This window comes from Orussus abietinus, unplaced genomic scaffold (assembly GCF_000612105.2).
Source record: "Orussus abietinus isolate OABI.00-Male unplaced genomic scaffold, Oabi_2.0 scaffold8, whole genome shotgun sequence".
NCBI lineage: Eukaryota > Metazoa > Arthropoda > Insecta > Hymenoptera > Orussidae > Orussus > Orussus abietinus.
Window position 1 is genome coordinate 2,404,870 of NW_019395997.1, and position 23,356 is coordinate 2,428,225.

Consider the following 23,356-nt stretch of genomic DNA (forward strand, 5'->3'; position numbering starts at 1 on the left):
CCAAATTTCGCTGCCGCCTTAAAACTACGTCATTGATACCGGTACATGGATAGACTCATCGTCACCTCCGTAACATTTGAAATTCTGATTCCTATTACAATTTTTTTATTTTTATGATTTTTAATCCCCTCTTTTTCGATAAATATTTCCTGGGCGCGATTCCACCCCCGAGCCGCCCTTCTTGAAGATGCCTTATAAAGGTTAGTCGCCAAATTTCGCTGCCACCTTAAAACTACGTCATGGATAGGACTTATTGTCTCCGTAACATTTGAAATCCTGATTCCTATTACAATTTTGATATTTATATGATTTTTAATCCCCTCTCCTTCGATAAACATTTCCTGGGCGCGATTCCACCCCCGAGCCGCCCTTCTTGAAGATGCCTCATAAAGGTTAGCCCCCTGACGTTCGCTCTCGCCTTAAAGTCTCATTTTCTATCCCTCATCATTCTGACGATCTTAACGATTTCTATAATTTCTAAAGTTCCAATCGCGTCGTACAATTCTCGTCATATTCACTAATTTCAAACCCCACCCGTTGAGTGAATATTTTCCGGGCCCGAGCAGCCCCTGGGGGTGGCTAACCCTTGCGTTTTCCGCCCCCGGACCACTGTGGCGGAAAATCCCGACCGGGGGTGACGGCTATTCTCGGGGCTTCTTTCAAAAATACCGCCGCCCCCGGAGTCGTATTTTCGTATTCACTACCCCCTTAATATGCTCCCTCATGTCGCGTCGGTACCCCATTCGCCCCATGACGTCCGACGCTCTCATATGCTATGCGCAAAGTCGCTGATAAGTACTCCCGACCCTGAAGAGATAGGGACCACTCTCGACAGCCCAGTTCGCAGGTACGGTTCGCATGCACACTCCTTCCCCACGATTCCGGAATGTCGATTTTTCCACCGCAAAGTCGTATGTCGAGGCTCTTCCTTTTTCTCCTGTTTCTCGAGTTCGCGGTGAGTCGATAACGTTACGCGCGCAAAGTCATATACGCCACTCTCCGGGGGGGCTTTTGCCCCCTTTCGCACTCTTTTGTTTGCGCACTCGTACCAGCTCTCCGATCCTTTCGCGTGTCCAACTTGTCGCGAACTTGTCGCGAACTCGTCCTGAACCCGTTTCATGGGACTTGCGGGACGTCCTCCGAGTTCCCCCCTCGAGGATATTAATTTTGCGATAATTATTTCTCCGAGAGGGATTAACTGGCACTCCGATCTTTGATTGACGGAAATCGAACCGCAAACCGGGCCAATTGATTCTCAAGGTTTCGTCGTTATTTCTCTTATTTCTTTTCGGGTTCATGTACGCGATTTGCGGGCTTGTGGATGTCGACTCGCGTGTGTTGAGGACAGGTGGAATCAGAATCCGAAATGAAGGATCTTGGACATGGTGTTGCGATAAAAGTTCTCCTTCCGTGATAATTCAATATATCGAAGAGCTTAACGTCGTTATTTCAGTGCGGTGTCGTTAATAAATGTACAAAATTGACGGTGCGCTTTAGACGGGATAAAATGAAAAATAAGATGAAATCTCGTAAGGTAAATTTGTGAGATGAAAAATCGCGAGAATATTAATATCACGATAAAAGTTCCCTCGAACGGGAGCACTAATATACAAACATCGTTCTTTTGAGAGTGTTAATAATGCGATAAAAATTCTTTCTCATGAGAAGATTAATTCAATTAAATAATTGGATTGCAATCCCATTAAGAAAAAAAAAAAAATGTTGCGCGACCTCGGAATCGGCGGATGGACAATTTTGAAAATATTAAATCTTACGATAAGACTTGTCAGTCCAAGAAATATTAATGTGACGAGAAAATCCCTTGAACGGGAATATTAATATCAAGCGTTAATAACATCTCTAGAGAAAATCTCAGTCACTTCTTCTCTTCCGTCGTCCGTTCATTTTTTTTCTCTTTCTTTCTTTCTCTCCATTCATCCCTTTCGATTCGATCGAAACCATCGACCTGTAGATTTCGAAAAAGGGGATGGCTCGCAGGGGGGTGAATTTTTAACGGAAGCTTTCATTTTTGACGAGGCTTCGGCATAACGAATCCCCCCCCCCCCTCCGACATCGGGGGGGTTTTAATGCAACTATTACAATGCAATCCCGTTAACAAACTTTCCGCCACCGCGAAGTTGGCCGATCGGTCCGGTCGCGGTTCTCCCGCTAATTGCGCAGAAAACTGATAACCGGAAACGTCCGATAATTAATGAACCTTGAAGCCGGGCGCATTAATCCACTTTCCCCGGGCGAATACTCGCGAAAGTTGCGTAAAACCGTGGATCGCGATACGAGGGGGACCAGGGGGTCGTTTTAATTTCTCTTCGTGTTCCGCATTTTGTTTTTTCTCCTTTTTTCTATTTTTTATCCCCGCGATCGGCGTTCGACGCGCGCCGATACCCGCGCGACGGGTTGTCGCGATTTTCGGGATAAACCGCGATATTCGCCGCTTAATGCATCCCGGATCCCGTTCGGGGAACACTGAAAGTCAATTTGGTCCCGTTTAAAGGTTCCCGGGTCCCCGAGGCGACTCCTGAAGAGGAGGAACTTATCCCGATGAATTTTTCCCCACCGAGAGGAGTCTCTCCGATTGTTCGATAAGGGATGAAAATTCTCAAATTTCATTTCAAGGGTTCTTCTTTTTTTTTTTTTCTTTCTCCTCGTTAGAAATGCAAGATTACATTACAATATTTGTAATTTACACCTTAGACGTACCGCGTGAAAATCACTATTTAGGGTTAATTACCCCTCCGAACTAGCGATATCATTTTTTAATCTACATTCTTGACGCATTTTGTATATTTTTTTTTTTTCGGCATTTCTTTTGGAAATTTGTTATTTGGTAGCCGATAGAAGAAATTCGGGGATGAAGAGGATAAAAGAGCAGATGCACCTAAGAGGGTGGAAAAAGCCTCCTGGGCGGGTTGGGGGCGAGTTTTCGCACCTCGTTAGGGCTCTTAGGGGGAATCCGGATGCAAATCTAAATCCTATCTCGGGATTTGAATCCGCACCAGGTTCGCGACGATTCGAAGGATTCGGCGGAACGGGGGGCTTGCCCCCCCGGATTGGCAAGACGCACCCCCCTGGAAAGGGGTGTCGGCCGTACCGTCGTGCGATCGTGCCTCTCAGTCGTGGTTTACCCCCAAGTTAACCCCGTAACCCTACCCGGCAGTTGGCTGGCTTCCGTCGGCCAACAGCCCCCTCGCAACCCCGTAATCTAAGGGTGGCACAAGACACCGCTCGATTCTCTCACCTGAGCCTCGTCCGCACCCTCGGCAAGGGCGTTCGAGGTGTCCGCCGATGTGGCTTCGAGCCCTCGAAATTTCCCTGCACGACGGAACCCTGGGGGGTTGATTTGCCCCATCATCGTTGCATCCCACCCCTTCCGGTGGTCTTGGAATCTCCTGTAAACAAAAGGGACTGTTTATGACGATCAAATACCTACCCTCCATCCCTTGAACATCTTAAAGAAAAATCCCGTTTCGAATATCCCTACAAGGTGAATATTAATTAGGTAACCGTATTATAATTAAGGGAAGTTTCTTGAGCAGGGGTGTGGCTTAAAGTAAAATTCTCCAGCTCGATAGGAATCGATGGGGTTGATTTTTCTCCACCATTGAAACCTCCCTTCTTGCAATCTCGGAGAAATTTCTATGAGAAGGAATCCTTTTTACCGAAACGCATCTTGCCCTCCACCCTGTATGAAAAAAAATGTGAAACGGTGGAATCTTAATAATTATCGAAATTAAATAATTATCCTATCCCTCAGGGAACGAGGGAGGTGACATCAAGCTCTGGGAATGGGGCTGAGAGATTTATTCCGTACCCTTTCAGCATTTCATTCGAAAACCTCCCTTATAACCCATCCCTCGGGAATAAATCTCGAACCGCCGTTAAATAATTATTTAACCCCTCAATGAACGAGGGAGGTGACATCAAGCTCTGAGAAGGGGATGAACCGTCCTCCCGATTCTCGAAACTCGATCCGGGCAATTGTGATCGGGGGGGAAGTGCACTCGACGCACCCGCGCACAATGCACCGCCGATCGATCGATTAATGGCAATTAAATTAACGAACAAAAGGGGGCACCACCCGCCGCGGCTCCTCGGAGTCAAGACACGGGCCTCTTGGTGGCTTTCGGCGCACAATTAGGAACACCTACCGCCCTCTACTCGGCTCCAATAATAACCGGCGTGCTCCAGATTGAATTACGCACTTTATCGAGTGGCCGGAGCTTTCTTCCCTCCTTTCCCCCCTTTCCATGGGGTGCAATGGGTCCCGACATGCGCGGCCCGTTCCACGTGTAGCACCCGTGCACAATGGGCCCCATGGCACGAGCCCCGACCCTCCCCCTCTAAATCCTCCCCGCGACGAACCTCTTGCCCCGGGAAAGCCCCCCAGGTCTTTCGAGGCACGTTTTCTCACGAGTGATTCTCTCCTCACCTCGGGAACCGCCTTAATGGCCCTCGCGCCGCCTCGTGGCGAGGGCGGGAATTTCCTTCGATATGTCTTTTCTTTTTTCTTTTTTTTTTTCCCGTGTTTTTATGCCTCCTTTCAGTTTCCTACATCATGTGTATGTTTCTTCTTGGGTCTTAAGGGGGTTAGTAATAATTGGGTAATTTTGTAAGTTCATGGGGCGACGTTATTTACCGAGGAAATTTTTTATCTCTTTTGCGACGTTTCTGGGCAAATCGGGTTTCTTTTCGCGACGGGGGTATTCTTGCGGGTATCTGGCCGCAGCTGCAGCTGACGCCAGTCGGGGGAATATACCCGGGATAATGAATAGTCAGCGCAGCAACGCGCTCCGCGCGATTCAGAGGAATCCGCCGGTAACACTGGCGCCTAATGAATTCGACACTCGAGCCACGGAGCACCCATTCACCGCGATTCAACTCATTAGAGAATGTTCCGACCGACATCTTTGATGTCGGGCGCAAATTAAACCCGCGATGGGAGGTAACGCTGCTGGGAAGTGAGCCCGGTACCTGCCCGGCAGTCGCGGGTGCACTTCGCGCAGGTTACCTTCCAGGATACGGCCAGTGACGTCAGGATAAATTAAATGTGTCAAGGCATGGTTGTGACGACATGATATATGTGATGTATGAAAACGATCAATGACGTCATTTCTGCGATATATCGGGGGATAAATAGTAAAATTAGGGCATATCGCGCAGGTTACCTTCCAGGATACGGCCAGTGACGTCAGGATAAATTAAATGTGTCAAGGCATGGTTGTGACGACATGATATATGTGATGTATGAAAACAGTCAATGACGTCATTTCTGCGATATATCGGGGGATAAATAGTAAAATTAGGGCATATCGCGCAGGTTACCTTCATGGATACGGCCAGTGACGTCAGGATAAATTAAATGTGTCAAGGCATGGTTAGTGACGACATGATATATGCGATGTTTGAAAACGATCAATGACGTCATTTCTGCGATATATCGGGGGATAAATATTAAAATTAGGGCATATCGCGCAGGTTACCTTCATGGATACGGCCAGTGACGTCAGGATAAATTAAATGTGTCAAGGCATGGTTAGTGACGACATGATATATGCGATGTTTGAAAACGATCAATAACGTCATTTCTGCGATATATCGGGGGATAAATAGTAAAATTAGGGCACTTCGCGCAGGTTACCTTCCAGGGTATGGCCAGTGACGTCAGGATAAATTAAATGTGTCAAGGCATGGTTAGTGACGCCATGTATATTCAATGACCGGTGGTGTTAAAATATACCCGATAAATCATAACACGGCTAGTAATATCATGATATATCGAAGATATTAGGATGTGACTAGTGACGTCATGATGAACACGGCAAGTCAACACGTAACCAATGAAGTCGTGACGTGCATGAGTTGTCAAGATATGACCATCCATCATGCTCTATGTGTCACATGGAGCCATGACTAGTAAATTCATGACACATGCGACACATTAAGACATAAGTGGCACCGTGACATACCCGATATATGTGTTTATAAAATATGGACCAACAGGTAGGAATCACCGCGTAACGCGAATTAACGTCAAATTGAAGGAAAAAAATAAAAAAGATCAATTTATTTATAAAAGACTCAATTACACCCTACTAACTTATAAATTCAATTACGTGACGTCATACAGTTACATGATATTTAAATTAACATGGAAGAAAAAAATTAATTCTTAACAATTTCAGTCATTTCTCTCGCGTCGTTCACCCGGCGTGGAGGCGTCGAAAACGCCTTAAAGAGGGGTAGTTGGAGAAAAAATGCGCAAGAGAATAAAAAATAGGGTGGGGGTCCCACGACGGTAGCGGAGCAGCAATTTTCCATTTCCGGTTCGCCGGAGAATAAGAAACGTCGATCGGTGCGACGTCGTTCATTAGCTCTTTGTCGCCTCCCCCCGCCCCCCCCCCCCCCNCCAGCCCCTCCCGACATACGGAGATACGGCGCTAACGAAGGGACGCATCCCCCGGGGAACAAAGAGAGGCGAAGGGCCCGTTGTCGATATAATTTTCCTCGCTTCCTCGTTACATCGTTCCGCGCCCTCCTCTCGTCGTCGTTCCTTCGAGCCACCCCCCCTCCCCGGGGGGGAGGTAAACGCGCGGACACGCACGCCACCCCCCAAGAATAGCTCGTCGACGACAAAAGTGAAGAGGGAATTGAAGAAGGGAAGTGAAAGGAAATAAAAAAAAAAAAAGAAAAAATCCCCCTTACCGGAAGATGTTATAGAGGCCGTTCGAGAGTACAGATTTCTCAGTACCTCACCCGGCGTCGCGACGTCTTGGGGGAGTGGGTGGGTTCCTCCCGCCCTCCAACCCGATCTAATTATCCGCATGGAGTTGCGCGAATTATCCGCGAGGTGTAAATCTTCCCGACGGGTGGGCCGCCCCAGCTGCACTGCGGTGCACAATGCGGTTCCGCGGCGTAGCGATTCCGCACCCCTCCCCCCGATTTGCGTCGCGACGTCCCCGTACCGGAGTTACCGCCGAAAATGACTTTCGCCACCCCTAACGGGCGGACAGAAGAGTCCCTCGCGAGACGGGGCGAAGACACCTCGGCGGATTCCGAGCGACAAAACGCACCCCCAAATGAGATTACGACGACGACCCCCCCTCCCTTGCCCCGCGATCGGGGCGCCCCCTCCCCCGAGTGCCTTCGCCATGGTTGGCGGATCCGCAGGGAGGGTCGGATGAGTCCGCGAGGCGTCGGAGGGGGTGTGGGTGGCGCGGGAGGGGCTTGGGGGTTGTTTGGCGCGGGTCGGGGGCGGGGGAGAGGCGCAGGGCGCGCGGAAACGAGAGGACGACACAGAGGTGGTGGTAGGGGGGTGGCGGCGCAGGGGAGGAGGGACGTCCCGACGTCGTGCGCCGCTAGGATGGGATTTAATCTGTGTACCGTTTCACGCTCGGCCAAGTGGAACCTTTTTGGCCTCACTTTGCGGCACGACTCGCTTTTGCCGGTCGTCGCGTGGATTAACGCAAAATTATAAATAAAAAGGGAGGAGGTGTACGTGGCGCGAGCCGTCCGCCAAGTCTCTGGCATCCCGCCCTCCCGCCCTCCCCCTCGGTTCTTTCTCCTTCCAGGGCTCGTCACCGGCTACGCTTTGCTCTCGGACGTGTCACGGCGAGGCTGCAGCTGCAGCTGCGCCCCCCGGAGACCCGCGACCCACGACCCGCGACCGGGGCTCCGCGCGGGGTCCCAGGATCGCGCCCTGGCCGGGGACGTCGGATTTTTTTTATCCTTTTTTTTTCCTTTTTATTTTTCTACTTCCCATTCGGGTCTTCTTAGCGCTTCCACCAGCTGGGAATCCTTGGAACTCTCCGTTCCATCGAAGGGCTGGCGAAAAAGGAACGACGGGGGTGGACGAGCGGCGTAGGGTCGTCGTCATTGAAAGCGCGCGCAGGCCATTTAAATTGCGCCCCCGACTATTCCTTGTCGCTACGCCCCCACCCCACTCCTCCCCTTAGGTGGGGATTAATTAAATTTGTTAATTGCAGGATGCATTTAGCGCGTCTCGCCCGCCGGGCGGCCCGCGGCCTCTTCTTAGACCTTTCACGGTGGGGCGAGCGCGAACGTGGGGCCCCTCCTGCTGCCATTATGCTGGGATGGGGGGCGGGGGCGGACGCGGACGAAGCCGGGCAAAAGGAGGCCGCGGGAGTCAAAAGGACGGGCCCGGAGACAAAGAGGGACAAGGGGAGACTGCTAGGAGGATCCGCTCTTTGACTTCGACCGTGGGGGTCGGGGGCGACGCGCGCTTTGTCGCGATTGTAACATACTTTCCCCCCCCTCCCCTCCCCCTTACAACCCCTTCGTTCTTCTCTTTTCTTCTTCTTTATACACCCTGTGGGAAGTAATAATCCCGGGGGTGAAGGCCCCCTTGCACTCCTCTTTATGAGCCCCTTCAAAATTGGGAATGATAAGGCCCAAATTATTTTTTTCTTCTCTTCTTTTAATGAAGAGAAACAGGGGGCGATTCAATTTGAGGTACTCCTACTCATTATTGAGCTTAATTAATTGCATGGAGGAGTCGGTTCGACTCCTGATTGCGATTTAGCCGCAGATCTAAGTCGAACCGACTTCGCCAGGTTCAATTCAGATAATCAGATGATTTATGTACTCTCGTTTCTTTTTTGTCCGAGTGTAACTAGCTCATCTACAGGGAAGGGCTTAATTGTAGGAATAGTTTTCGCGAGAAGTGAACGTACGTTGTTCCTCACTCTTCGGCACGTGGGGGGTGGACGGCTTTTCGGGGGGCACCGTCGGTCAAACCGGCACGGAACACCCGCCTCGCCGTGTGTTACGAGGACGGGGGTACATTATACGTTTCGGTTCACAGAGGAGGACCTGATGCACGGGGGCGGCGGGGGCATCGGGGGTGGTTCCATGGTCGGGCAGAACTCGATATTCGGGTGCTCGGCCGCGGGACACAGCGGCGTCAACCAGCTCGGCGGTGTATACGTTAACGGGCGACCCTTGCCGGACTCCACGAGGCAGAAGATCGTCGAGCTGGCCCACAGCGGGGCCCGGCCTTGCGACATCTCCAGGATACTCCAGGTCAGCAACGGATGCGTCTCCAAGATCCTCGGCAGGTGAGTGACGACATTTATTTAAAAGAGGAAGAAAGGAAACAAAGAAAATCTCAGAGAAATTCTCTCATGAGAGAGAACATGTAAAGAGAGTTAACCGAACACACTGATAACGTTAAACTGATTTTTGATAGCGGAACGCACGTTATTGATTGATTTATTATAAGTCAGGGGCTGCAACTGTTTTTTTAATTGGTGATTGTACGACTATTGTTACCTTTTAGATATGTGCCCATAATTATGAAAGTGGTCTAAGTCATATATTATTTGTTTCGAAATTACATCGAATTAATTTCGTTTGAAATAATATGGCGTGAAATAACTGATAAACTCATTTTTTTTTTTTTAATTTTGACTTAGACCACTTTCATTATTATGGGCACATATCGTCAACTCTCGTTGCAAGATATTGTTTATACAACTTTCAGTGACCTTTCAACCGTGCATATTTCCACTATTTTGCGTTTATTCGGCGATGAATAATTTCCTTGTTAGTCTTGTCACCTGTTCGTTGACACCCCTTTTGGTACCATCTTCAGGTACTACGAGACCGGCTCGATAAAGCCCCGCGCCATCGGGGGCAGCAAACCCAGGGTGGCCACCACCCCCGTGGTGAACAAGATCGCCGATTACAAGCGCGAGTGCCCCTCGATCTTCGCCTGGGAGATCAGGGACCGGCTGCTCCAGGAAGGCGTTTGCAACAACGACAACATACCCAGCGTGAGTATCGGACCATCCACTCGAACAAGAGATGTTCAGACATCTAGAATTCATCTCCAAGAAACAATTCCTCCCCATTTCCAAGTGAAAATCCTGATATCACAGCACTGTACCTTCATACGTAAAAAAAAAAAAAAAATAATGACAACGTAACGAAAAGTGAAACGCTTATTAAAGGCGGTTCATTAATATAAATTAATTACCATTTACATTCACCGCCGTACATCAGCGTGAACATTTTTATTATCCTTGCCGCGTAATTCTCTCGATCAATGATCGATATTCAGAGTGAAACGAGAGTAATGAAAATTAAAATAATTACCCCATAATTACGTTGTAACATGTAGCATCATCTGCAAAGTATAACAAAATCATCCGTTTATGTGCAAACCTATATACGTAGATGTCAGTGTCACAAAAAAAAAAATTGTCACATCAATATCTAGCGAATCTGTTTGGACTTAATTTGTCGGGGCATTTCGCGCTAGGATAATTAAGAATAACGAATAATCTCAAATAACTCGGGTTAAATCGGAAGTACCGCATTCAATCCGAATTTCAAGGGGCCCAAATCGGCCGCACGGATATTTCTCTCCTTCTCCACCCCCGAATCTTCATTAAGCGGGAATTCGAGGATTCGGACCACCGTGCGAGACAAGAGAGAAAGAAAAAAAAAAGCGAGAGTGGGACTCGTAAAGACACGGTCCATCAGGCCGGTCCCCCCGGGGGGTGATCACCCCCGACCAGAGGCACGCGCCGCCACTGGTTCGGGCAGCGCCCCCCTCGCCGCATCCACCGCTTGTCCACCACGTCCACCGCGTCTGCCCCAGCCTCCACATCGCCGCCCCCTGCCCCCTGCCCCCCGGGGGGGAGGGGGCAGGGGGCACTTACCCATCGGATCCGGCCACTCGACCCTAATCAAAGTCTCGTCAATACGATCCTCGCAGCCCGAGGGGACGGGGTAATCGGTCCATTACGCGGACCGGCATTGTCCCCGGGAGGGCCCCTTCTTTCTGGGGGGGAGGGGAATCCAGAGGCGTCTTCTTCGGGGGGGTTGCCACCCCCGCGCCGATGCATGGGGAGGGCTGGAAGGGGCAGCTGCGGAAGGCAGCGCGGAGGTTCTTTCTCTCCCTCCGCGGGGGCGATCCTCCCCCGGCACGCGCACGCATCGTTATCCGGCGTCGCGGCGTCCCCCCCCCACACAAGGGGGTGATCAATCAACGCGCACGCAAACGCACGCACACGCTAGTCGGGACTCGGAGGAGACGTCGAGTGGCATCCGGAGTCGACTCCCTCGACTTGGTTTCGTGTGCCCCCCCCCCAGAATGCAAGACGGGACGCGGTGGGGCGTGGGGGGAATATCGGGGTGAATGGGATCAGTTAAGCGTGTTGCGGCGCAATTATTCGTGTCCGGTCGCGCGCGTAATGGTCCGCGTCGGTGGCGCGCTGCGGCCGTTGTGCGGCGGGACACGCTGGCCCTGGCTCCTGCGGATCCGCCGCCACCCCCAATCACCCACCCACCCACCCACCCACCCATCGCTAGGGTTGTGTGATGTGTCACTTGAGAGCTTTTTTTTTTATGCCAAATGGGTAAATAAAGGGTTTTACGTGGAAGGACAGGTCGTTTGGTAATGTCCAGGGCTCCTATTCGATTTTTCTCGATTTCTGTCGAGTTCGTTCGATTTTCTTTCGCACGCGGATAGATTCGCATGAGAAATATCGCATTGTTGGAAAGTTGCGTGATTGGTTCGTAAATACGTAAATTATCCGTGGGATCTCACTTATCTTAACCTGGGTACCATTTTTTCCACCCACCACCCACTCCCTGCGCCATTATACGGCGCTCCCCGTTCACCTGAACGGCATCCTTCGTTGAACCTTCCACGGGGACGAGCAATTAAGACGAGGTCTTGAACCTCCCCCTCACCCGGCTGTAATGACCTGAAATCGCGGTAAATCGCGGCCCGCCAGGACCACCGGCGTTCCGCGTCCACTTGGCCCGAGTTCCATGTTCCCTCCCCCGTCCTATAACTCCCTTTCGTCGAACCTTTCAGCGACTCGTCGTAATTAAGACGAGCGAACGCGCGCGCTCCCTTTCGCTCGGGCTCCGCGCGCTTGGATTGATCCGCGCCCTCCCGGGGCGTCCCTTTCTCTCCCTCCCGCCCCGATATCCGGGAGGGGCGACGGTGGCTCCTCCGGGCGGACCGGGACTCGGCGGCGAGACGTTTGTGCCCCGGCAAGGACTATTATGTACCTCGAGGAGCCCTGGAGCCCGCGGGCTCGTTATAACTTTCGAGTTAGCCACTGGTTGCCGGCGGTGGTTAAGGCGCACCCAGCCCGGGAACCGGGATGGCGAGGGGAGGGAGAGAGAGAGAGCGTTTTATGTTATAATAATTGGATGGCGGTGTCCTTTCATCTGGGTACCTTGAAAGGTCCCGACTGCCCCCTCGCTCTTTCCCTCTGTGTCTATCCGGCCGTCTCCCTTCTCTTGGTCGATCTCGCGGGCCCGGCGACGACCGGTCGATTTCGTGTTCAGGGTTACTTTAAGGCGGGGGACTTCTTCGGGGGGAGGTGGTCCTGGGGACTTGGGAGCCGATTTGGTGATCGGACTTCGGGGTTGGACCTGATTCCGGGTCCAGGGGTATCTTTTAGGAGAGTTGGGGAACCATCTTTGAGGGGAAGGTGTCTAGAGGAACTTGGGAATCGATCGGACGGATCTGGAGATGATGAGTTAGGATTTCATATCCATTATATAATATATATGTTACCGTGAATGACCGAAATTGGATAATGTCGACTTTCACCGGTGAATGACAACAGATACCAAATACGTCGGTGAAAGATCGAATATTTCATTACATTGTTGTACATTCGGGCCCTCTCCAGTGTGTGTCGACAATCACAGATATTAGTGCATGGTGAATGTCAACGTTTACCGGTGGATGTCAGAAATAAGGGTATTTAGCAAATATTTCGGACATACACGAAGCGACTATGTGAATTTCATTCACCGGTGAAAGTCGACATTCTCCAGATTTCGGTGTTTCACTGTAACATATATATATATATTCCTACTTTAACGCTCCTACTTTACAATATAATACTAAAAGGGACGCTTCGTGCCAGTCGATTAACAGGACTCGCGGTTCTCTTGCCGCAGGTCTCGTCGATCAACAGGGTGCTGAGGAACCTGGCCTCCCAGAAGGAGCAGCAGGCGGCGGCGGTGCAGGCCCACCAGGGCCCGGAGAACGTCTACGACAAGCTCAGGATGTTCAGCGGCCCGGCCGCGGGGTGGCCCCCGGCCTGGTACTCGGCGACACCCTCGCACCACTCCCTCGCGACTGGCATCCCCACGGCCGCCACCCCCGGGTCGGGACAGTCCCTCCTGCCCGGGGGCCAGCTCCACGGCCGAGACGACCCGCTGCTCAAGAGGAGCGGTAAGTCTCCCATTTTTGTCTCTTCATTTGCATGCACCGAGAAAAACAAGCAATAACGTAATATAAATAGAAACAATGATTAATACACTTTCTTCATGTATAGACGCGATTTGGCGTTTTAATTTTATACGTAATCCTTGAAAAAATGCTACGATCGTTATTTATTACATATCGCGTATTGATTTGCAATTTATTTATTTACAATCATTATGTACCACTGCATCATATGTTATCGTCATTTGCTGGAAGATGTAATGGAGGAAACATTACATCTTCATCGTCACCATCGTCCGATTCGAATAGCTCCAAAAGCGTATATTGTCCCGTTGAAAAAGACATCTTGTACTTTCTTCAGCTTTCCGACGTTCGGGACCTTGAAAGTGTAGATACACCTTTTTGCACCTTTCAAGAAAAGCGTAGTACCCTCGTTGCCCTCGAGGGTAGAGAGTGCAGACAACGCGAACAAATCCACGGTAGAACGTACCGATTAATTCTTCGTCCTGTCAGAAAGTCCGTACATGGTCGCTGGACAGCTCGGATTGATAAACCGTCCGTTTCCGACCAATCCAACGCGTCCTATCACGAGCAGGTGGAGAGATACCTTCACGTTGCTTCCTCGGGCCTCGTTATTGGCCAACAGTCGCGGCCGGTGCGCGCGCAGCACTTGGCTGCGCGCGCCGCGCCCTCCTCGCGGCCGCCATCTTGAAGTCCCCGCGAGCGGCGCGTAACCTCCCGCCTAATCGGAAGCACATTTAAGGACGACATACCCAAGACAGAGCAGAAAATCATGGACCAATCATTCCGGGGACAAGTGAGAATGTTCTTTTTCCGCGTACCTCGTCAAGTCGGGCGCTTTGAAGGGCTAAAAGCTGTAATCGAAAGGCCCGCCGCGGTCGGAATTCATCGGGCGGCCCACGTGACGCACATTACGCGCCCCAGGGGGGTGACTCTAAATTCCCCGTTTGCGATTCACCCGGTCGATTCCAATTCCAGTGGCCGCGTTCCCTTTTTTTACCCTGGTCCCCCTCTTGTCGAAGCAGGGCAAGACGCGCGCCGCCCCGAAAGAATCCGCACCACCCCCTTCGCGGCACCCCATTGTCCTCCGGACCGTTCTCCGCGGTGGCGCGCAATTTAAATCCCAGCACGCTCCACTTGGCAGGATCTCGATCTGACACGCGAGGCGCACGGGACACGGAACCCACGAAGTGGCCGTGCCACCCTCGGCCCCCGCGTTAAATTCCCTCCCCGTCCTCCCCCCTCGCCTTTGTGCGTCCCCGGAGCACGCAATAAACCCCAGGAGAAGTGAACGCCCGGAGAGAAAGGGAGTGGAAGGTGGAAAATGAAAAAAAAAATGGGTGCTCGGCCGAATGCGGAAAAGGGACGCGGAATGCTACGAGGGATGACTCCCTGAGAATTGATAATCCCTCCCTGTGAAGGCTTCTTCTGAACGAAATATCTATTTTAGGTTAGGTGGATCGTGGAGATGAAAGGGAAAGGGGGGAGGTTATGAACGAACGGTGGCGCTCAAGGCGGGAAAACGAGGAACCAGGGGCTATCTTACGTCGCATTTTCAAACGGATATAACGATAATCTTGAGTACATGTTTTGATATAATTTAGGTATGACCTACAAGTGCTCGATCAACATAAAAAGTGTCGGCTGACTTCACACGATACCCTTCTCAGATCTCTTATTGTTAAATCAGAAATAAGTAACACATCGTGGCCGTAATCATGAAAGTGGTCCAGTTAAACCCTTGCCTTACGATTTAAATTCCAATAGCGCGTGCCATAAAGAAGAAAAATGTCGGTCATACATCGGGCCATTTCACGGTTTGGCCTGAACGTTCAAAGTCTCACACGTCTCTCATACGTTTTCTTTACACGTTTGGCACGATTGACGTATCACGTCTCTTACACGTTTTGTTCACGTTTGGCCCTATTGATATACCACATCTCTCACGCGACATTGTAGGCGAAGAGGTTAAAAAAGAAAATAGAAAGAAAAAAAGGAACAGGAGTAAGTGAATTTATCCTAGATCTTGCTTTGGACACGTTTAAAATATAAATAACGTGATGTTTTTTTTTTTGATACCACTTTCATATCTACGGGCAGAGATAGTGTACGAGAACGCCGTTTTGTCACGAGATGTATCGCTCGAGGACTGAATAGAGGCGTGATAAGAATCCGGAAAAAATCCGGCTATATCCCGGCCCCTGGGCAGAGGGATTGCGAGGGGAGGCTCGTTCGCGTAAATCTGCACGCACACCTGGCCGCCGTGCGTGCGGGACACGATTCACCCCCGGCTTCCAGGGGGCTGGAAACCCGTACCTGGCGTGCCAACGTCAGGCCACGTCCTCGTAATAGGATAACCGAAATCGGCCAGGCGGCTGAGATTGCGGCACGGATTAAGTCGCGGATGACGACTCCGCGCCCGGCGACGCTCAATAGACAGATTATTAAAGCCGAGCCGTGGTCGCCGTGGCCGTGAAGCCGACACCGAGTCGAGGCGAGGTCGGCCGCCATCTTGGATATCCGCGCCTCTCTTCTTATTTATCGGGAATACGGCCTTTTTCGAATCTCCTTTCGGCTTCAAGGTGAAGGTCCTTAGAGAAATTGGCGAAAGTTGTGCCGTTCTTGTATTTTTATTTCTTTTTTACGTGAAATTTCTCATGCGACGGTAATTTCCACGTGGAGAAAAAGACGCGGCCGCTGTCTTCGATTCGTGTCGCTCTTCTTATTTATCGAGAATCCGGCTTTTTTCGAATCTCCATGCAGCTTCAAGGTGAAGGGCCTTAGGGAAATTGGCGAAAGTTGTTTTGTTCTTCTATTTCTATTTCTTTTTCACGTGAAACTTCTCATGCGACGCGCGTGGAAAAATTGACGCGGCCGCCATCTTGTATCCGCGCCTCTCTTCTTATTTATCGGGAATCCGTTCTTTTTCGAATCTAGATTCGGTCTTAAGGTGAATCCTTATAGAAATTGACAAAAGCCGTTTCGTTCTTCCATTTCTATTTCTTTTCTTAACGCGAAACTGCTCATGGGACGGTAGTTCCATTGTTAGTGCTGTCATTTCTGAATGTCGTGTAAGGACATTTTGTTAAAGAATAGTTAAGAATAATTAATAATAAGTCACTTTAACATGAAAGTTTGGGGTCCAACGCGCAATGATTTTTTTGGGGTTTATTTACGTGGGCCCGGAGTGAATGCTGGGACCAAGATTAGCGAAATAGAGACAGAAAAATGCCGAGTCGTGTCCCGGAATGGAAATCGGACAATCGTTTGCACGCCGGGGAAACCTTTCCAGTAGCGGCTCGGCTTTTTCTGTGTCATTTGGCTCAGTCGTTAAGCAATAGGCACGTGCCGGTAATCTGTCGTCGTGGCCGGGGATTTGCTTGCGCAAAATAATCCCACTTGCGAGATCGCCATTCTGCCGCGCGGCCCAATCTGCGTGACGAATCCGGTGTGACGAAACCGCGTCAAAAAAGGGGGATCAACTCTCAAATTGTGAGATCATTCCTAATCTCTAGGAAAAAGCTTACGTAAAATAAATTTCCAAGATTTCCTAGATTTTCTGCAACTTCGTACACGTTTAACCTTACCGGAAAAGAAAAGACATTTTCACTCTTAAGACATCATTGCTGACAAAATTCGCTTTTACAGTAATAACTGACAGAAAATTTCTTCCTGAATTAACAAATAATAGTTGTCTATATGGCGAAAATATCTCTGGAAATAAAAAATGTTGCTGACCTATTGTCAAGTGGTTTCCATTTGTCGGAGCATGTCAAATGTTTTTTTTTTTTATGTCCGTGAATTATTTTTCTTGTTGTAAAGCGGAAATTTCGTCTCGGGTTTTCATCGACAGGTTTTCTTTTTTTTTGGAGGGGGCCTTTTTCCTGGGGTTTCATTTCGCGGTATCGAACGCGGTCGTTTAATCGACTTTCAGGAAAAACTCGGTCGGAGTGTTCGTTCGCTCGTTCGTTTGTGCGATCCTGTGTTCGTATCCGTATCCGAGGCGATCAACTGTCCTTCGATTTGGGGGATTTAAGGGTGGATCCGTCCTCTGGTCGGGTGCAACCAGTTGTAGATGGTTTCCCCCGGTAATTTACGTCGAGCAATTGGTGCGCCAGGAAATCCGCCCTTGTTGGCCGCCCTCGATGGAGGTCCCCGGGTACGCTCTCTCGTTTCGGCTTCGATCCGTCGAAAAAGACCTCTTCCGGCGGGTCTACGGTCTACGGTAATTTCCGTCCACTCGTAGATCTTTTGCCGGCACCCATATCGACCACTTTCTAAGTTAATTCCATTATGCAACGATCCTCAATGGCAATTTTCCGATTTTCTACGTAGGTTGTCTCGCTATTTCATTTTTCATTCAATAATTTCTACATGGATAACGGGGAAATGGTGTCTGAATAATTCCCATGTAAACCAGATGCCAAGTTAATAATTTCCAAGTAGACCAAATAATAATTTAATAACCACCCCATCCGATTTTTGTGAAACCCGCAAAAGCATCGGATAAAAAAACCTTCTATAAATGTTGTATACAAATATTAAACGGTACCGGAGGAATAATCGCGGTAATGGAAATATTTCTCCCGAAACAAAAGAGCATCGGGCAGAGAGTCGAGGGTGGATCTTCCAGGGATGGGCTCGATAGGTGGCGGCGCGATAGTTGGGTGGTGGCATTCGGCTGGCGAGGGTGGTTCCATCCTCCCCTCGCGGGGGGTCGTCGAGCGGTCTTGGTCGAAGGCGAAGGGGGGTGAACGGCGGGAAAGCGAACAGCTGACGGTCGGACCGGCGACCGGCGACCGCCGGCACTCGCAGGGGTGGAAACGAACCGAGGGGTTCGGTGCGCGGAGGCGGAAGGTAATCGCGACGTTGGGGGTTGACAGGCCTACGTACGGGCACACACCCCTCGAGCCTCGACCCTCCTGCGTCGATGCGTTAGGTATCCGTAGATCCTGGATATATCCCGGGAATATCCTGGACGTCCTGGATGGTCCTGACGTGCGTATACATGCGCCCCCGTTCGAGGGCGAGAGAGTCCAGAAGCCACCCCTATTCGCCGAAATATGAAAGAACGCTCTAATGGGTGACGATTGGGGTGGGTTGGATCTTGTATCTTCTTATCGAAAAGTGGAAGAAATTTATCCAGGATTTTGACATCTCCTGACGGTCCTGATGTGGATATTCCATACGTGTCCGGTTATGGGGTAGAAAATCAAAACGCCACCCCTGTTCGAAGAAGGAAATTAATTTTCTTTCGGGTGAAACAATTTATTTCCGTTAAATAGATCTTGGGTTGTCTTATCATAGCCCAAGTGTCCTGGGATAGATATCCCTGCGAGGTACATTCATGAGAGGGAGTCCAAAAGCCACCCTTATTGGAGTGATCCTTTCGTTATCTTCTTAACAGTGGAAAGAAAATAGGAAAGAGGTTGAAAATTTTTCTAGCAGTTTCAAAAATTCCGAATTACTTAGTGCACTTATGCGCATTCACTTACGAGGGGATCCAGTAGCCATTTTTATTTTCCAAACAAAAAAATGGGATTTCTCTCGTTTAACGATTCTCCGGGGTGGAGTAGATCTTCCATTGTCGAGTAGGAGAGAGGAACGGAGTCCAGAGTTTCCCCCAGCTATTTCTGAAAAGTCCACCACCCTGATCCCTATCTTCGGAGGGATCACCTCCGCGTTTCCTGAAGAGTATGATGGATAATCGTCCCCTCCGTCCGGGTCTCGTCCAATTCCGTCGGTCGCACTTCGTTAAAACTCGAAGTTCCGGGCCGAGGTAGCTCCAGGGTCCCGAAGTTGCGCCACTTGTTCGAGATTAGATGATGGATGGTCCAGATCCGTCCCCCGATGAAGGACGTTCCCCTCCTCGAGTGTCGAAAGGACCAACATCGGGGTCCTGCGTCCTCTTCGGCATGCACCTGTACTCCCCAAGCCCGAGATGACCCGAAAAGACACCTGTTAATGTGTTTCAAAAAGTGCTCTAAAAAAAACTACTCTCAAAAAAAGTGCTTTCAAAAAATTGTAGATTCTCAAGGGAGGGGTTGAACGTCACTTTTTCTCGTTCCAGATCCCGGATCCTTGTTGTCGCACCAACAGGAGACGACCTCAGACGGGAACTCGGAGCACAACTCTTCCGGAGACGAGGACTCGCAGGTGAGGCTGAGGCTGAAGAGGAAGCTGCAGCGCAACCGGACGTCCTTTTCCAATGAGCAGATCGACAGTCTGGAGAAAGGTTTGTATCCCCCCTGGAAATGGAAGACGATCGAGCCCCCTGGGAGCCTTCCGATTTTTGGCGCCAAGAACATGGACGTAGGATGTGTGGACCATGTACGTCGATCTGACCACGAAGACAAGGTCCATGAACACCCTCTCTTCCTCTTCTTGTTCACTGTCCTAGCACCTGCGAGAGATAGAAAGAAAGAATTGCCCCGTCGGTGTGCTCTTTCTTTCCCCACCTTCAGAGCTGTGAGAGAAAGAGAAGGTACAGCCTCCCTATTCTCTCCCCTTTTTCTCGCCACCGCATCTGCAAAGGATAGAGAGAGCCCCTCTGTTCGCTCCTTCGCTTTCACGGCTGAAAAAGTGAGAAGAATTAGCCCCTTGTCCGCTCTTTTCTTTCCCTCCACCCCGGTTAAAGAGGAATATACTCTCTCTCGCTCTCTCTTAATTTGCAATCTCCGCGAGCGAAGAAAATCCGGAGGTTTACGGGGTCCACACATTCCGCGTCCAGGGCTCGCCCCGAATTACCCAGGAAGGGGTTCTCGAGGAAAAGCGACCCCCCAAGGGAGGCTTGCCGTAAATCGGGTCTTCGAGGTCGGGTGTCGTTACTTGGGGCGGCTAAAAAGCGGCCAAAGAGCGCTCTCGCGGGGGCGAGGGGCCCCCCTGGGGAGGACCCCCGACTAACCGTGCACTTGTTGCAAACCGTCTATCTCGGTCTTTTCAGAGTTCGAGCGGACACATTACCCGGACGTGTTTGCACGGGAGCGTCTCGCCGAGAAGATTGGATTGCCTGAGGCACGTATCCAGGTGAGTGTGAATGTGTGGGCGCGAATGCCGGGGGAGAGTGCGTCCTCCTCCCACCCGCGGCGACTGCGTCGCTCCGTCGCGCTCGCTCTCGCGCGGCCCCGCCTACATGCCCCGCATGGCTCTCGCGGGGTATCGCCCTCTCTCTCGCACTCCCGCGGCGCGCGCTAGCGCGCACTCTCTCGCTCCTACGGGCCGGCCGGCCGGCGTAAGCACGCCGCCCTTTCATTAACGCTTTAACGTGTAACCGGCGTTACGCGGAGACGCGTGTGCATTTAACGCCGGCCGGCCTGCCCTTAACGAGTGCACTCCACCCCCCTCGGGGAGCTTTTCAGCGGACCTTCTCCCGCGATTAAAGGTACGAAAGTACTCCGCGGATGTCGCGGGCTCTTATCAGCCAAGTTATTAGACCCTAGGTAGGGGGTTATCATCGCCTTTTACCCAGGATTAACGGTATGCGCACGTGTAAACGTGCATTAAGACGTGTTATGGACTCGGTGGGGTGGATTGACTTGCGATTCGCTCTTGATAAGACATCCCACCCCGCATAATGAATTATCAAAATCGACTTCTGGAATTAAAGTGTTATCTAAGGGTCTTTCTATTTCCCGGGGTATAATTATTTATTATATATTAACTACCCTGGAAGCTCTATTAACCCCCTTAATATAAAAATAGAGACTTCACAAAAAATGGTATCAAAACCATTTCCTATAGTCAAGGGTGAATGTCCCTCCACCCCCGTGGGTAAAACCTCGCGCGTGCCCCCTGAAGAGTCCTTATCACAGATGTGATTAGACGTCAGACAGAGGTACACAAACTCACCCCATGGGACTTGTTCGACCGAAGGCTCATCTTCCTTACCAATAATCGCCCTCTCGATTAGACCGGCGGTCTTTGAGGGGTTGAACGGTCTGCTCGTATTTATTTATTCGTCGATCCCTGGGGTCCCTCTCACGGGGGCTACACCCCCACCCCCCACGGTAGGTTTCGAGCGACAGAGCCGCGCATTGTTCCGCGACCATTGTTCGTTCTAATCGAGTGGTAACAATTGTACGCGTGTACCGCCGAGTCGCCTCCACCCCCGAAATGGGGGCGAGGGTGAATCGCGGCCGCGGATCGATCGAAAGGTACCTCGCGGGATCTCCTTCGCGAATTCGCCCCGGTAATTAATCTTTTTTGTGCCCCCACCCCCGGGAACAATTTGACCCCCACGAGTAATAGCGACAAGTAGAGTGACCCTCCACCAATCGAGGCCCACTTTTCTCGAGCCCCTCAAGTCAACCGAATTGGGCGCGACCCCCACGTCCAAACATCGTCATATAATGCCCCATAAGCTGTTGGATTTGCACGACAAAGGGAAAGATTGACACAGCCCCGGTATATATCGACTCCAACCCTTCGTATCGAGCCACCCTTTCTTCGTGCAATCTCACTTAATCATCATCCCATTTCCCTAATTTCCACGAATTAATCCGCATCGCGCCTTCCCCCCTAAACTATTCCTTGTTAAAAATTCGGCGAATAAATATACACAAGAGTTCACAATTAATTCCCATTTACCTTCGAATGAATTTTTAGTCATCATTTTAGTCCCTCGCACATTGCCTGTACTACCACTGAAAAATTGTAGGTAGTCTCAATGAGGAAAGAAACAAAAAAAAAATGAACTAACATACACCCATCCACCCTAATTTGTACTATTAACTCTAATCATTAATTTATACGACTTCCACCGTAACTGAACTTCTGAATTTATTATACAAAGATTCTTGAAAAAAAAAAAAAAAGAAAACAAGAAATTGTAGATCGTGGGATTAAAGGAAATGGAAATTGGGGGTAAGTAAGGGGGTATGGAACTTTTTTTGGGTATGAGGTCAGAGTGATAAGAGATAGGGGAGCGATCGGAGGGGTGTATCGAGATCGAGTGTCGAGGCATTATTTCAATGAATGCCACGGCGGTCAAGCCTCGGGGTGACGTATGGCGGTATAAGCTAATATGTACTCGAAGCCCTGTCGGACATTGTTTGGTCGCGCCGGGAACGCGTCGATAGGGCCCCGCAGGGCGAACGGGGGCAAAGGGGGTGAGGGGGGACGAGGGGTTGCGGCCGGGCCCGGGGGTGGCACGGGCGGAGCGTTATGTGGACGTGCAAACAGTGCAAGACCGTGTTGACGCATGTTTTCAAGCCTCGTTGGCTGGTATTGATCTTGCTAAGTGCAGGAAACCGGGAGAGCGAGAGAGATGGAGGGAGCGGCCGGTCCGCGGGAGCGAGAGAGAGGGAGACACCCGAGATCGAACATCGAGGCGGGCCTGCGAGAGAGTGGGCTAGGGGGCTGATGGGCACCCTTGGGTGGGTATCTGGTGGGTTTGAAGGGGTTATGGGCGGGTTGGGAATTTCTTTTAGGGACGACCAGATATCTAGATTGGCGAGGATACCTGGTGGATCTGAGGGGGAGCACCGAATTTCTCTTAGGACACACTAGGTACTTCGGTAACTAGGAAAAGGGTAAAGCATTCGGGCAGTAGGGTAAAACCCATCTTCGGATGGATACCTTGCAAGTTTGAGTATCATCTGCAAGGGTCATGCTGGGCGCCCTTTAGTCCATGCCGATTAGGCTGAAGAACCAAAAAGGCAAGTCTTGGCCCTCCCTTGGATTCAACCCCGTACCAGAATCTGCGAAGATTGAAGAAATGTCAAGAAGAAAAGTCGCAAAGTGATAGGAGGAAAATTAAACCGGGGTCACATTTAACTATGGGGTGTTGAAAAATGTCAAATTTGTCAATAGAAAGTCGTGAAAAGACAAGGGGGAAAAAAGATGATCGGGGAAATTGGGTTGCGGAGGGTCGGCGGTGTACGCGCGAAGGGCTGGTTTCGATCTTCAAGAAAAAATTGCAAAAAAATCATAGGAAAATTAAACCGAGGTCACATTTAACTATGGGGTGTTGAAAAATATCAAATTTGTCAATAGAAAGTCGTGAAAAGACGAGGGGGAAAAAAGATGATCGGGGAAATTGGGTTGCGGAGGGTCGGCGGTGTACGCACGAAGGGCTGGGTTCGGTCGGCAGGGTTG

General features: G+C 50.5%; 1 protein-coding gene across 1 annotated transcript in view; it reads left to right on the forward strand.

Annotated features, from left to right (window-relative positions):
- The first annotated feature begins 379 nt into the window (after positions 1–379).
- The window catches only part of LOC105699322 (paired box protein Pax-6), a 29,351-nt gene continuing 6,374 nt past the window's right edge, over positions 380–23,356 (forward strand). Inside the window, exons 1-6 of the mRNA XM_012424194.1 lie at positions 380–392; positions 8,840–9,092; positions 9,629–9,809; positions 12,970–13,246; positions 19,332–19,496; positions 20,205–20,287. Coding sequence (XP_012279617.1) covers positions 380–392; positions 8,840–9,092; positions 9,629–9,809; positions 12,970–13,246; positions 19,332–19,496; positions 20,205–20,287 — 972 coding nt within the window. The remainder of the gene's footprint in view (positions 393–8,839; positions 9,093–9,628; positions 9,810–12,969; positions 13,247–19,331; positions 19,497–20,204; positions 20,288–23,356) is intronic.